This window comes from Callorhinchus milii, unplaced genomic scaffold (assembly GCF_018977255.1).
Source record: "Callorhinchus milii isolate IMCB2004 unplaced genomic scaffold, IMCB_Cmil_1.0 Scaffold24, whole genome shotgun sequence".
Lineage (NCBI taxonomy): Eukaryota > Metazoa > Chordata > Chondrichthyes > Chimaeriformes > Callorhinchidae > Callorhinchus > Callorhinchus milii.
The window spans coordinates 4956635-4969863 of record NW_024704765.1 but is presented as its reverse complement, the minus strand read 5'-3'; the positions used below and the strand labels follow the sequence as shown (position 1 = coordinate 4969863).

The 13229-nt window shown below is 44.2% G+C and overlaps 1 protein-coding gene across 1 annotated transcript; it reads right to left on the bottom strand.

Annotated features, from left to right (window-relative positions):
* Window positions 1-458: 458 nt before the first annotated feature.
* Window positions 459-3479, bottom strand: LOC103187669 (transmembrane protein 52). The gene is made up of 5 exons (XM_007907276.1): window positions 3192-3479; window positions 2943-2998; window positions 2479-2514; window positions 1671-1834; window positions 459-1071 (listed from the first exon to the last, which is right to left on the bottom strand). The coding sequence occupies exons 1-5, from the start codon at window positions 3246-3248 to the stop codon at window positions 821-823; spliced, it is 564 nt and encodes a 187-aa protein (XP_007905467.1). The 5' UTR covers window positions 3249-3479; the 3' UTR covers window positions 459-820.
* Between the last annotated feature and the right edge of the window lie 9750 nt (window positions 3480-13229).

Here is a 13229-nt window from a genome sequence, read left to right as displayed (position 1 = left end):
CCAGAAGAAAGATGGAGAGCAAAATTCCACCAGGGAAACACATTTCGGAAAGTCCTGAAGTTGGCGAATTCTTAAACACAGCCTGAAATTTGCTCAACCCATCACCCAGCATGAAGGAGTCCTTCCTAATCAGACGGTTAGGGTTCAGTCACACAGCAGGCTCAATGAATAGTGATGGCTGATTGCCATTAACTTCTTGAACATTGTGGCTACAGTCATGGGTAGCTCATACAACATAATACAACATCACATTTACACAGCGCCTTTCACATCAGGAGGATGTGCCAAGGCACTGGACAGTCAATGATTTGGAATAGAATAAAACGTCTTAAAAATGGGTCCTGAAGCCACTGTCTCACACAAACACACACACACACACACACAACAAATTACATTTGTATAGCGCCTTTCACATCGGGAGGACGTCCCAAAGCATACGCACAAATACGCACACACACACACACACACGAATTGCAACTATGTGACAGAGACATCAAAACATTTCCTTTTTCGACATAGCCCGACTGCATCAATGCTGCTTTAGCTGAGTTTGAACACTTGGCACAGCTGTCAGTGATAAAACCTCCTGATCGGACAGTTCACATTTCATTACTTAGTAATGGATTTGTAGCTCCAGCAATGTGCTGGGAATGTGCTGGGAACTCTTCCCAATGCACCAACGACTGACTGACAAGATCATTGGTAAATTAGTCCTCTCCTACAACCGAGGAAGGCACATTGAGGTCCTCTTGACTTCAGTTGGGTTGGCAACAACTCATACCAAAGTTGGGAACAAAGTCTTAGAAACATGCCTCATCGACTAGGAGGACGAAGGCAAGGGCTCCTCTATAGTCTCCTGTATTGAGTTGGTCTCCTCATTGTTTTCCCTATCACCAGGCTTCGGCAGCGGGTGGAAGATGTCCAAGGGTATCGCCATTTTCAGGGCCTCGTCGTACGATGGGGGGGTTTCGATGGCGTACAGACTGTAGGGCGGAGGAGCCATGACTAGTCTGTTGTTCGGGACAGAAAATTGTTCGCCGCTGGCCGGAGGGTATTGCAGAGAAATGTTGGCTATGGAGGAACAAAACCGTTCTGTGTTAAATTAAGTTCACCGGCTGTTCTGCTCAACAGCCTCTTTTTAATTCCCTCCTCACATACGTGGAATTTACGTTCGTGATTCTAAGATTACAATCTACAGTTATCTTTATAATAATAATCATTCTTGCATTTGATGTAGTGCCTTATCACATTGTTGAGACGTCTCAAAGCACTTCACATAAAATACTGTAAAGTGAATTGACTGTATATTTTCTGGGTGAAACGCAGAGGCTAATTGCGCACAGCAGCGTCCCACAAATAGTCGTGGATTGAGTGACCATTTCTTTTTAGGTGTGGTGGGGGGGGCATTATCAACCCCAGAAAGCGATCTGCCAATCGACTAACAACCTGGTTCCCTCTTACTGCCAGGTAAACAGAGACGTGTGGAAGTAAGGAAACTTGCCTAAGGTTTTGCACCGCCCGGGAATTGAACCCGGGTCCTCTCGTTTGCGAGGTGAGCGCGATAACCACTACTCTGCGGGAATTCCACTTATCTTTATCCAGGAGATGGAATCGGAAAGAAACGAGAGTAAAAAGGGAGGGAATTAAAAAGTGAGCGCCTCGACCCTTACCTGGCACGTTGCTGTCGGTGTTCGCGTTCTCGATGCCGATCACAGTCACTTCGCAAGATCGAGCGGGGAAAGTGGGCGTCTGGGGCTTGGCCCTTCTACAGCACTTGACACAACTGGCTGTCACACCACATAACATCAGCAGGAACATGGTCAGCGAGATCAGCCTGTGACACACAGCAAGAAATAGCCCTGGATTAATAACCACTATTTAGTGTAAGCTCCGATTATTCCGACAAGAGCATTCATACATTGGCCCAGGATCCACCCCTCCCACCCCTGCCCTCCACCCCTCTTTATCCCAAGCTCGGGAGCACACCCTTGACTGTTCAATGCTTTGGGACGTCCTCCTGACATGGAAGGCTCTGTGTAAATGTAACTTGTAGTTCTTGTTGCTTCCCAATATTAATAATAATAATCCTTGCATTTGATATAGCGCCTTATCACTTTGTTGAGAAGTTTCGAAGCGCTTTGACAGGATATATTGTAAAGTGAATTGACAGTGTATTTTGTGGGCGAAACGCGGCAGCCAATTGCACACCATAAATTATTATTATTCTTTATTTTTTGCAAGGGATTATTACCGCTGGAAAGTGATCCACCACTCGACTAACACCCAGGTTTCTAGTTACTGCTAGTTAAACAGAGGCGTGTAAAGTAAGGAAACTTGCCTAAGGCTTCGCTCCACCTGGGAATCGAACCCGGAATCTTCTCGCTTGCGAGGCGAGTGCTCTAACTAGCGTTTATCTCGCGCTCTTTCACAGGAGCAGTGTCGCGGAACACTTTGAAGCAGACATAAAATGACACTCACCACACATACCACTGGTTGCTCCAGGTGGAAGGACAGCTGTCAAATTGAAACACACAAAAAAAACTTTGCTTAGAAAAAAATATTTATTGAACAAAATCAAAAAGGAAGATGGAGAGACTCTCAATCACACCCTCCTCATTCTTGGACGGCAGAGGTGGAGTAAAGGAGATTAGAACTAAGAAGCAGGTCAATGAATAACCTTAATCGATCCAGTGCTAGATCCTAGCTATCGGTTTATGATTATGAAACCGATCAATAAAACCCCAAAAGAAATAACTAGACAGACACCGCATGTGTGCGTTGGGGAGTGTAAACGCTTTAGAGAAAGATTTGTACCACAGCAAAGACATCGCCCGGGTGTGTGGGCGCTAAATGTAACGAGAAAAGATGTTCGAAATTGTCATTAATTTGCGAATCGGTTCGACTTTGCGTAAAGGCTATTTTTCTTTTTATTGGCAACTTACCCGCTAGATGCGTTGGGACGGTCACTGCAGTTTTTCTGGGCTTCAGTGGTCGATACCTAGCGAAAGAAAAATACACACACACAAAAGATATTGGTTAATTAATTACAGTGAGGGATGTGAGGGGGTTAGTTACAGGGAGATTTGCTGGTGTGTGGTGACAAAACACACACAGCTTACAAGTTGGGAGTTAGCAGTTATGTGTGTGTTTATTACAATAATATAATGATAATAGTATCTTCTTAAACTAACCTGAAACCAACACAACACCAGCAGAGCAGTCCTCAGGGTCTGGGCAAATTGATTCATTTTGCACTCTTCGCTCAAATCCACATTCGTATGTCTTGTGCTAAAATTTTGCTCCAACAGACAAAGACACGGAGAGTCAAATAGCCACACAACCGCCCTGAAATAAGAGATGGTGCCAACTCATTGGGGGATGTTTAATAGTCGGCAGCGAAGGCTTATGAGGTTTTATCCTGTGTTGGTCCGTCCCTCTCTCTCTCTCTCTCTCTCTCTCACTGAACACTCCCCCTCGCCCACTCCAGCTTTGCTGGGAGGAAGAGAGAGAGAGAGAGTGAGATAAGAGAGAGAATTGACTTCTTTCCATTGGCCTCACAAGTGGGGAGTGTGTTAAGGGGAAGTCTGTAGGAATTAACTCACCAGATTGCAAATTTTGACAAATAAGTAAATTATTATATAACCTTCGATCATAATAATATTAATAATAATCCGTGCCCAGGACGAGGATTAAACCCCATCTGTTCAGGTGGACGTTAAAAGATCCCGTGGTGCTATTCGAAAAGAGAAGTGAGTTTCTCTCTCTCCCCCCCCCCAATGTCATGGTCAACAATCCCCCCCAACCCCCCAAGAAAATTGGTCGCTCATTCCATGGTTGTTTGTGGGACGCTGCTGTGCGCAACTGGCTGCTGCGTCTCGCCCACAAAATACAGCCACTACACTTACACTGTGTATTCTGTGAAGCACTTTGACACATCTCGATGACGTAGTAAGGCGCTATATCGAACGCAAAGTTTAACAAACCCAGAGCCCATCTCTTATCAGAGGTATGAGCTGGAGTTTAACCAACTAAAACTGTTTGGCTGTACAAACGTCGACTGTCATAGTCATAGACTGAGACTCCAGGCAATTACAAATAACATAATCAAAATCCTTGCATTCGATTATCACCTTATCACCTCATTGAGATGTCTCAGAGTGTTCTGGGGGATGCAGGATTCTCTTTTGGATGAGACGTTAAACCGAAGCCCCATCTGCCAATTCAGGCGGATGTAAAAGATCCCACAGCACGATTTGAAAAAAGGGAGTTTTTCCCAGCATCCTGGCCAACGAAATTGGTTGTTTGGCACAGCGTGATACCATCTCTATTGGAATTCCCTTGGATTCCCAATGGATAGATGGATATGGGCCAGGGCTGCCTGCTCAGTGGGATGGGCTTCTGTCTCACCATTGGAAGTTGGAAGATGGGTTGGGGGGAAATGTGTGTACAAACAGTAAGACAGAAACATGTGTACTGACGGACCCAAATGGGATAAGCAACATGGATTTGGCAAGGAGAGATAACCAAGACCTCTGATAAGCTCAGCACACACACACAGTAAATAATCACACAAGTTACTAGGCTCGTCTTCAGGTTAAGCTTCGCTTAATGGCCCACCACTTATCACTTGTTTGCCTTGGGCATGGTGTACGGACAGGATAATACAGAGCCCATGCTTGCCTGCACTAAGACTTATTGAACAAACACGTAAGTGCGAAAAATGGCGTAATTTTGAATTGATCGCTGTTGACTGGTTTCAGGTCTTAACCCTTAAGATGTGGAGGTGCACAGTCACTGTGAGGAGACAGGGTTGGTATAATCCATCACCATTGGTCGGCCCTCCAAAGCTACAGAAGTGACATGTGTTAGATTTGGCCCAGTGCCCAAGCCAAACACTGCAATGCAAGAGCGTTATAAAGGAAGTAGTTAGTCCTTGAGGATATTTTGATTATTCACGTGTAATTGTGTTTGAATTTCTGTAGGGAAAGCAAAGAGAATGTACAGATCGCTGTGGCTCTTTTATCTGGTTGATCCATCGAACGTTTCAAACAACTGGGTCATCCCTTTTACACCAGATTCCCCATCTTTAGTGTGCAAAAATGGCTTTGAAGGGAGGTGGAGGTGTTAATGTGCAGGCCTAGAGGGTAGTAGTTAGCGCACTCACCTTGCAAGCAAAAGGGTTCAGTTCCCAGGTAGGGCAAAACCTTAAGCAAATTTCCTTACTCCACACACCTCTGTTTACCTAGCAGGAAGTAGAACCATGGTTGTTAGTCGATTGGAGGATCGCTTTCCGAGATAATAATCCCTTCACCAAAAAAGTAATCATTTGGTCACTCAATCCGCACTGTCCCATATTTGTGGGACCCTGCTGTGTATAATTGGCTGCCGTGTTTCACCCACAAAATATACAGTCAATTCACTTTACAGTATATTCTGTGAAGAGCTTTGAGATGCCTCGATGACGTGTTAAGGCGCTATATCAAATGCAAGGATTATTATTATTAATCCTCTGTTTGGTGATTAATAACCACATAGCAAAATATCTTGCAGGTATGATGGTTCGATCACTTGTTGCTCTATTGTCCACACAGCTCATAGGCAGCGGTGATCTGTCATCACGCTTTATCACACTACAGACTGTATGCTACTCTGTAAATCGTTTCCCGAGTGTGTTATCAAGTCCCATGATGTTCCACCCACTTTATTGAGGACTGAGTGTCCTAAGGAAATGAGTGGGCAGTTTCCTTGCTGGTCTGTTTGCTGAGTGAGTGGATTGTAGCCAGGGCTCTGGAGAGGAGTGAGTTTCTCCCAGAGTACATTCCACTACAGTTCTCAAGATAAATCAGTTGTACATCGCACGACTTGTTCTGGGACTTTGTTGAATGCAGAATGACTGGCACATCCGTCCATGAAAACAATTCAGCTCATTTTACGGTAATCACTTGTAAAACTCAAACCCTTTGACACGATAAGGCTCTTACATGTAAAGAGATATCTGCTCACTCTGCAACGACTTGCACTTATGTAACACCTTTCATGTTAATGAACTCACTCAACATGGAGGACTGAAACAAAATGTTTGAAGGTGTTGATCGAAGGTAGGGTTGAAGAGAGAGTTTTTTCTGAAAACAGGGAGGGATAGTGAGGTAAAGTGGTTTTGGAAGAGAGTTTCAGAGAATAAGTGCAAGGTGTCTAAAAACTCAGCCATTGACGGTGGAGCAAGGGGAGTACGGAGGGTAGAGTAGACCAGAGTGGGAAGAGTAGAGGGTATGGCTTGGAATGTGCAGCTTGAGAAGACTGCGTAGTGGGGTGGGGCGAAACATGAAGAGATCTGAAGACAAGATCAAGAATCTTAATGTTGATCCTTAGAGGTATTTGGAGTGAGTGTAGCTTAATGGGAGTGGAGGTGAGGGTGGGAGAGGGTTAATGGATGTTAGGGAGCTTTGTGAGGGAGAGAACCAAGTTGAGACGTTGGGCCTTAAAGGCAAGGGAGGGACGAATTACATCTTAACCCTGAGGATTTTCATCTTTGACCACACTTTCTATCACCCTCCTGGCCCCACCCTTGCTGCACTCCACCTCTCCTGACTCACAATAGGATATAGAGGTCAGTTGAAACTTGCAGAGAGGGAAGGCAGAGTCCTTACTAGTCTATGTCGCTCAATCTCACCACGTCACCAACTGAGCCACAAAGGACTACGTGTCTTGGATTAACTTAATGAACCTTCTACCCACTCCCAAGAAACAGACTAAATAAGAAAAGCATTTTGCAGTTGCAGAAGACTGTGTTATCTTTCAGTGTGCAAAGCCCTGAAACATCTGACTAACCTAGAACAAGCACGTTGAGCTTTAAGATATCAATATCACACTCCTGTTAAAACAATATTAACAGTGTGCGGCTATGATTATAGAAGACAGTGAGGCGAGGGAATCGTGGAGAGTTATAGTAAAGATACAGCCCATTGGACCTATCATAGCTGAGCTCAACCAGAGCAACTGCTCCCAAAATTCTGCAGCATCTTAAATGTGAAGGAAAAATGGTCTTGGGGCTAAGGCCATGAGGAACTTGAGTTGGAATGGGAAGAAAAACTGGAGGAGAGAGTTGAAGAGAGAAGAAAGTCAAAATAGTGACTGTAATCTACTGACAATAACTCATGTGAGTTATTTCTCATCTCTTAGCTCGACTACAAAATGTAAGACAAATTTATTTATATTGTGCCTTTCAAGTCAGGAGGCCTAGACTGTAATGGGAGGAGAATGAATGGCATGCATACTTGTCATACCCACCCCACTGAGCTTCCGTTGTGCTCGCCTCATGCTTTGAGAATCTCATGCAGGTCAATAACACTGACTGGCACAACACGCTCTTTCCTGTGGCTGGGTCATTGAACTCATTCCAAGACTTTAAACCCTCAGGGTCAAGATGTACTTGTAGTTGACACCACTCTAGTTCGCCCCCTCTCTTGCCTCCTTCAAGGCCCATCTCAAGACCCTCCTCTTTGACCATACCTTCAGTCCCCCTCCTATCACCCTCCTAACCCCACCCCAGGAATACTAATCCGAGATATTGCAAGTGTGTGTGTGTGTTTGAGGAGGGTCTCTTTCTGATGGGTACATCACGCTAACTTATGATTCCCATACCAGAACCCTCTTGTATAAAGTGAGGGTGACTGGATATCGGGATAGGGTTTTGCCCTTTACTGTACAGTCGAGAATCCTTCTGAAGAGGGGATAATCTAAGAGAGAAAATGACTTTGAAAGAAAAATGCAGAAAAGAAGTTAATCATCAACAAATGGAATGGCTGGTGAACTGAATCCAACCTAAACAGGGCTGGATTCCAGATCACAAACCGTGGAGGTGAGAGAACAAGTGTACAAAGTCACTTCCGGAGCCTTGGCCAGACTCCGCTGGCACTGTTCCACCACTGAAACAAAAGAGGTTGTATTTCATCGATGACGTTAGAATATTCTCAGCCTCATAGTTGGGCTCTTTGAGCCGGAGAGTGGGTGGGACGCAATTTAACTACCAGACTGAGACACACGTCTCCCTTCCCTGATTGACGAGCCAGCTATTATTCTAATCAAATCAAAGTGCTGTGCAGCTAGTGAGCAGCTAAGTTGGAAAGTGCTGAATTTTATCGGTTAGTTAATAACTTCTTGGCTCTTGTTTTCATCAGCTGGTTTAAATCTCCACTTGCATCAGACCTCACAAGTCAGGCTAGGCTGAGTCATTAATCGTGCCATTAAATATTCTTATGCCTCATTCTCCCTATCTAAATCGAATCTTATCTTAGAGTCTCCATTAGTAACAGGCATAGTCACTGTGAGCTGGCAGGAAATACCTTTCAAGTCGGTGTCCTAATACACATTGTCTCAGATTTAAAGGGGAACGGGAGAGCAGTCACATTTAACGTTAAGAATCCCTCCCTCAACCCCTTCGACTCGCCTCCTCCTTCCCCATCTTCAGGTCACGCCTGAAGACCTTCCTTTTCAATTGCACCTACGGTCACCTTCCCCCTCCCCCTAGGTCGGCCTTGGGCTCCACTATTGTTAAGTACTCTGAGACGCCGCCCGGCGTGGAGGGCACTATATGAATCTCTCAAACGTTCTGTTTACATAGTGCCTTATTGCATTGTTGAGACTTCTCAAAGTGCTTCACAGAATATACTGTAAAGTGGATTGACTGAGTAGCTTATGAGCCAAACACGGCAGCCAATTGCGCACAGAAGTGTCTCACAAACAGTCTACAGATGAGCAAGAGTGGAGTGTGTAAGAACGATAAGTTGACCAGGTAGTATTCAATTGTGAGCATTGCACTAGATTCACAATGAACTCTGCACCTGCTAATGTTAGGCTCTGTAAGAATTCCAATATAAAGCATGAGATTACCTTTTTAGAAATGATTGTATTAGCTCACGGGAGGGTGGGGGGGGGGGGGGGGGCGGCTTGGAGGCATCATTCATCCAGTTACAGGTTTCTAAATACACATCCAGCCTGAAAGACGGTTTGCTGCTTGTTTTTTTTCCTGTCTAAACCTGCCTGATGCAGATCATGGGGCTTAACTTACGCTGATGGCTAAAAATAGTGATTTTTCCCCATTGTTGCGTTGTCATGGGGGAATACTGTTACAAGAGATGTAACAAGTAGATTCCTATTTGCAGTGAAGTATGTGGAAAAAGTGCAAGTTGTAGTTGCGGAACCTGTTCCCTTTTGTCACTCTACCTTCGAGTGCATTGAGATGCTACCCACGTGAAGGGCACTACACAAATGCAAGTTGTTGTCGTTGTACCTCGATAAATCTGATCGATATGTAGATGCAATTAGCCTCTGGTTTAACTATATAAGGTACTCTCTGCGACATTCCTTTTCAAGGTTGAGGACCTTTAGAATCTACAGTAGTAATAAAGTAATAAAAGTAGGAGGGTGGGAGAGAGATGGAGTTGTTTGCTGATGGTGCTTATCACTACAGCTACTGATATCCAGTGTAGCACGTCATTAATTCATTACCTCTACACTAAAAAAGATTAACTCATGTGATGTAAACACAACAGGCTTGAAATTCCGCAAGATCTTAGCCTCAGCACCACTATCTTAACATTTCAGATGGTGCAGAATTTGGAAGGGTTGTTAATCCAACTTTAAAGTGGAAGATGGCTCTGTGCAGTTCCTTTGAGAACCGTCTCCTAACAACTCGAGGTTTAATTGAGGACTTTTCCAAAACTTGCATGGTCTTAATCTTTAAGGAAAAATGGTTTTGAGGCTAAGATCGTGGGGTCAAGGCTAGGACCATGAGAAATTACCTAGCAATAAGTACGAACCCAGTTGTTGGTAGATTGTCAGATTGGTTTCCGGGGGTAATAATCCCTGCATCCCCCTCAAAAAGTTGGTCACTCAATTCAAGGCTGTTTGTGGGACACTGCTGTGCACAATTGGCTGCCGCGTTTCACCTACAAAATATACAGTCAATCCACTTTACAATATATTCTGTGAAGTGCTTTGAGATGTCTGAAAGATGTGATAAGTGGCTATGTCAAATGCAAGGATTATTATTATAAATGCTGTGTAAAACTAGAACGTTCTCGATAAAGTACAGTTAACTCCTGTGAAGTAAAACAATAATCTTAGAAAAATCATATTTCTTTCTGTTTTCTCTCAAGCTGTGATTTCAAACTAACTGTTTGATCACTGCAGATACTCTGATAGACAACGGACAGAATGCCAGGCAGATAGATTCGGTATCTGTATGAAACGTGCAGTGGGTCGCGCAGTCCCACAGACAAGCTGTGCAAACTGACCTGTGTCCTTCAGCTCAGATGATTAGTTTAATCACCTCCTTGATTGACTATGGTGTCTCAGAAACTCCCAGTCCAACACCCAGCTCTGGTCGATATTAACTTACTTTTCGCTTGCTAGTGGCTGGCAACTGCAACTTCAAACTAACTGTATATGGAAGAAGATAAGGTCATTTGTTCCATCCTCCCTCTCATTGAAGCAGATTAAAAAACCTTCTGATGCATCGACCTCATTCCAACTCTATGTTGATGCTCTTTTATAATGAATTATTGCTGCAACCAGATCCGCCACAAGTGTCACGTCAGCTTTGGCTCAGCACTCTCACATTGGAGTCAGAAGCTGGTGAGTTCAAACCCTACGTCAGGACTTAGAGCCCATGTAGTCTATGCTGATGCTCCAATGCTGTGCTGGGGAATGCTGAATTATTGGAGGTGCCATCTTTCAGATGAGACATTAAATCAAGGTTTTGTCTGTGTCTGTACAGGTGGAGGTTAAAGATCCTGTGATGCTTTTGGAAAAGAGAAGGGAGTTTCTCACGGTTTCCTGGCCCAAATCCTCCAGATTGTTTCACATTTCTCCCGATGGCTATTTGTGGGAGTTTGCTGTGCATAAACTGGCTGCTGTATTTGCCTACAATACAGCCACTGTACTTGAAATGCTTCATCATTAAAGCACTATACCAAATACAAAGATTATTATTGTTATACGTTACCTGTGCTCTGCACCGTGAACAGCAATGCAGTTTTTATCCCCGGGTGGTTGGGAAGTGGGGGGTGGGTGGGGGGTAGGGGAAAAGAACTGAGACTGAACTCCCCATCTCACCTGATGGCAACACGTGCATAATCAGTAGTTGAGGCGGGGCAGGTCATCACTGAATCAGCTTTATCCCTGACCAACTTTTTCCACTCCTCAGGGGAAAGCGAGAGTTTATCTGATGTCTCATTAGAAATTCAGAGGCAATCCCATCACCACTTTGGTCTGACTGAAAGACTTAAACTGATAAGAAAGGATTGCTCACCACCTGACTGCACTGCCTGTGGCTGGGGCTGACTCACGCCCCCATTCCTTAACGCAATTTCATTTCCTTTTATTTAAAAAGAACTGGAGAGCTTTTGGCCACCAAAAGGATAAAAGATCTTCTTTCGAAATAGAAAGAATCACAACTACTTAAAAGATTTAGTAAACTGCTTGGTAACCTCCCAAGTTGCTTAGCTGTCAACCTGGCTCAGTTGCTAGCGCTCTTGCCTCTGGATTAGAAGGTTGAAGGTTCAAAGCCTTGAGCTCATAGTCTAGCAATCAGGAAGGTCCAACTTTTTGGCTGGCTGAGGTTCAGGTGCCTTATTTGAGAAACGGCCTCAGGCCGCATAAGCAACATTTCTGTGTTTCCCTTCCAGAAACATAACATTTAGGAGTTAAGAAGGGAGCGGGTGGGCCAGATTCAATGGTGGGGGAGCAGATGAAATCCAAGGTAACTAAGGCCTATCAGATGGTCGTTGTGGATCCCGTGGCACCATTTGAAGAGAGTCAACAATTGTGCCATGTGTCTACATTAGTGCCTAATGTGCTGATGGACATTATGTTCATAGCATCAGTTTATGACCAACCAGATTTATTGGTAAAATGCCAATATCGTGTTGGTTTCCCGAATGAAATCAACAACGTAATGAAGCTGCAACTGTATAGGGCCCTAGTGAGACCACGCCTAGAATACTGTGTGGAGTTTTGGTCTCTTTATTTAAGGAAGGACGTACTTGCCTTGGAGGGGGTGCAGCGTTGATTTACTACGTTAGTACCAGGGATGAAGGGGATGAGTTACGAGGATAGGCTGACCAATTTGGGCCTATATTCTCTAGAATATAGAAGAATTAGAGGGGATCTTATAGAAACCTACAAGATCATCAAAGGGCATAATAGAGTAGATAGTGGGAGATTGTTTCCCCTGGTTGGAGAAACTAAAACCAGGGGTCACAATCTTAAAATCAGAGGCAGCCCTTTCGCACTGAGTTGAGGAAGAACTTCTTCACTCAAAAGGTGGTGAATGTATAGAACTCACTACCCCAAAAGGGCTGTTGACGCTCAGTCCTTGAACATATTCAAGATTGAGATAGATTTCTTATTGCAAAAGGGATTTAAGGGATATGGGGATAAGGCAGGGTCAGGTTATTAGCTGGAGTTAGATTAGAAAGTCAGCCATGATTGAATGGCGGGGCAGGCTCGAAGGGCCGAATGGCCTACTCCTGCTCCTACATATTATGTTATGTTACGTTATGTTATGTTATGTTAAGCCTTCAACGTACCAGCATCTGGTGTGTGCATCTATGCATAGCTAAAAGAGAAATAGCCCATCTAGGGGATGGTTGGGCAGGACACTGGGAGAAACTACCTTCTCTTTTAGAGAAGGATTGTTAACACCTAGTTTGCAAGTCAACAATAGAGCTGGTGTAAATAGGTGAAGAGTTTAACAGTAAGGCGAGTGGAATTATTTGCTACACTGAGATCTCATGTTTCATTGAGTTAAAAAGGAACATGACAAGTGTTAATCCACATAGTGGAGTCCTGTAGCTCAGTGGTTAGAGCACTCGTTTGCAAGCGAGAGACTGAGTTCAATTCCAGGCAGAGGGCGAAACCTTGGGCAAGTTTCCTTACTCCACACAGAGCCTAATAATAATCCCTTCAAAACCAAAACCAATAATAAATTGGTCATTTTCAATCTACGACTGTCTGTGGGACATTGCTATGCGCAATTGGCTGCCGCGTTCGCCCACAAATATACAGTCAATTCACTTTACAGTGTGTTCTGTGAAGCGCTTTGGGACGTCCCTCCCACGTGAAAAGCGCTTTCTCAAATGCAAGGATTATTATTATTATTATAGGATTGCAGAATGCTTAATAGATTCACTAGAATTTACTATTTACAGTGCAGCCTAGTCACCACT

Excerpts from the sequence above, each read along its gene's own strand:
- LOC103187669 (XM_007907276.1), bottom strand. The coding sequence starts at position 3,248 with ATGAATCAATTTGCCCAGACCCTGAGGACTGCTCTGCTGGTGTTGTGT. Across the intron at positions 2,999-3,191 it reads TGGTGTTGTGTTGGTTTCAG|GTATCGACCACTGAAGCCCA; the intron begins GTTAGTTTAAGA and ends TTCTTTCGCTAG. Across the intron at positions 1,835-2,478 it reads AGCAACCAGTGGTATGTGTG|GCTGATCTCGCTGACCATGT; the intron begins GTGAGTGTCATT and ends TGTGTGTCACAG.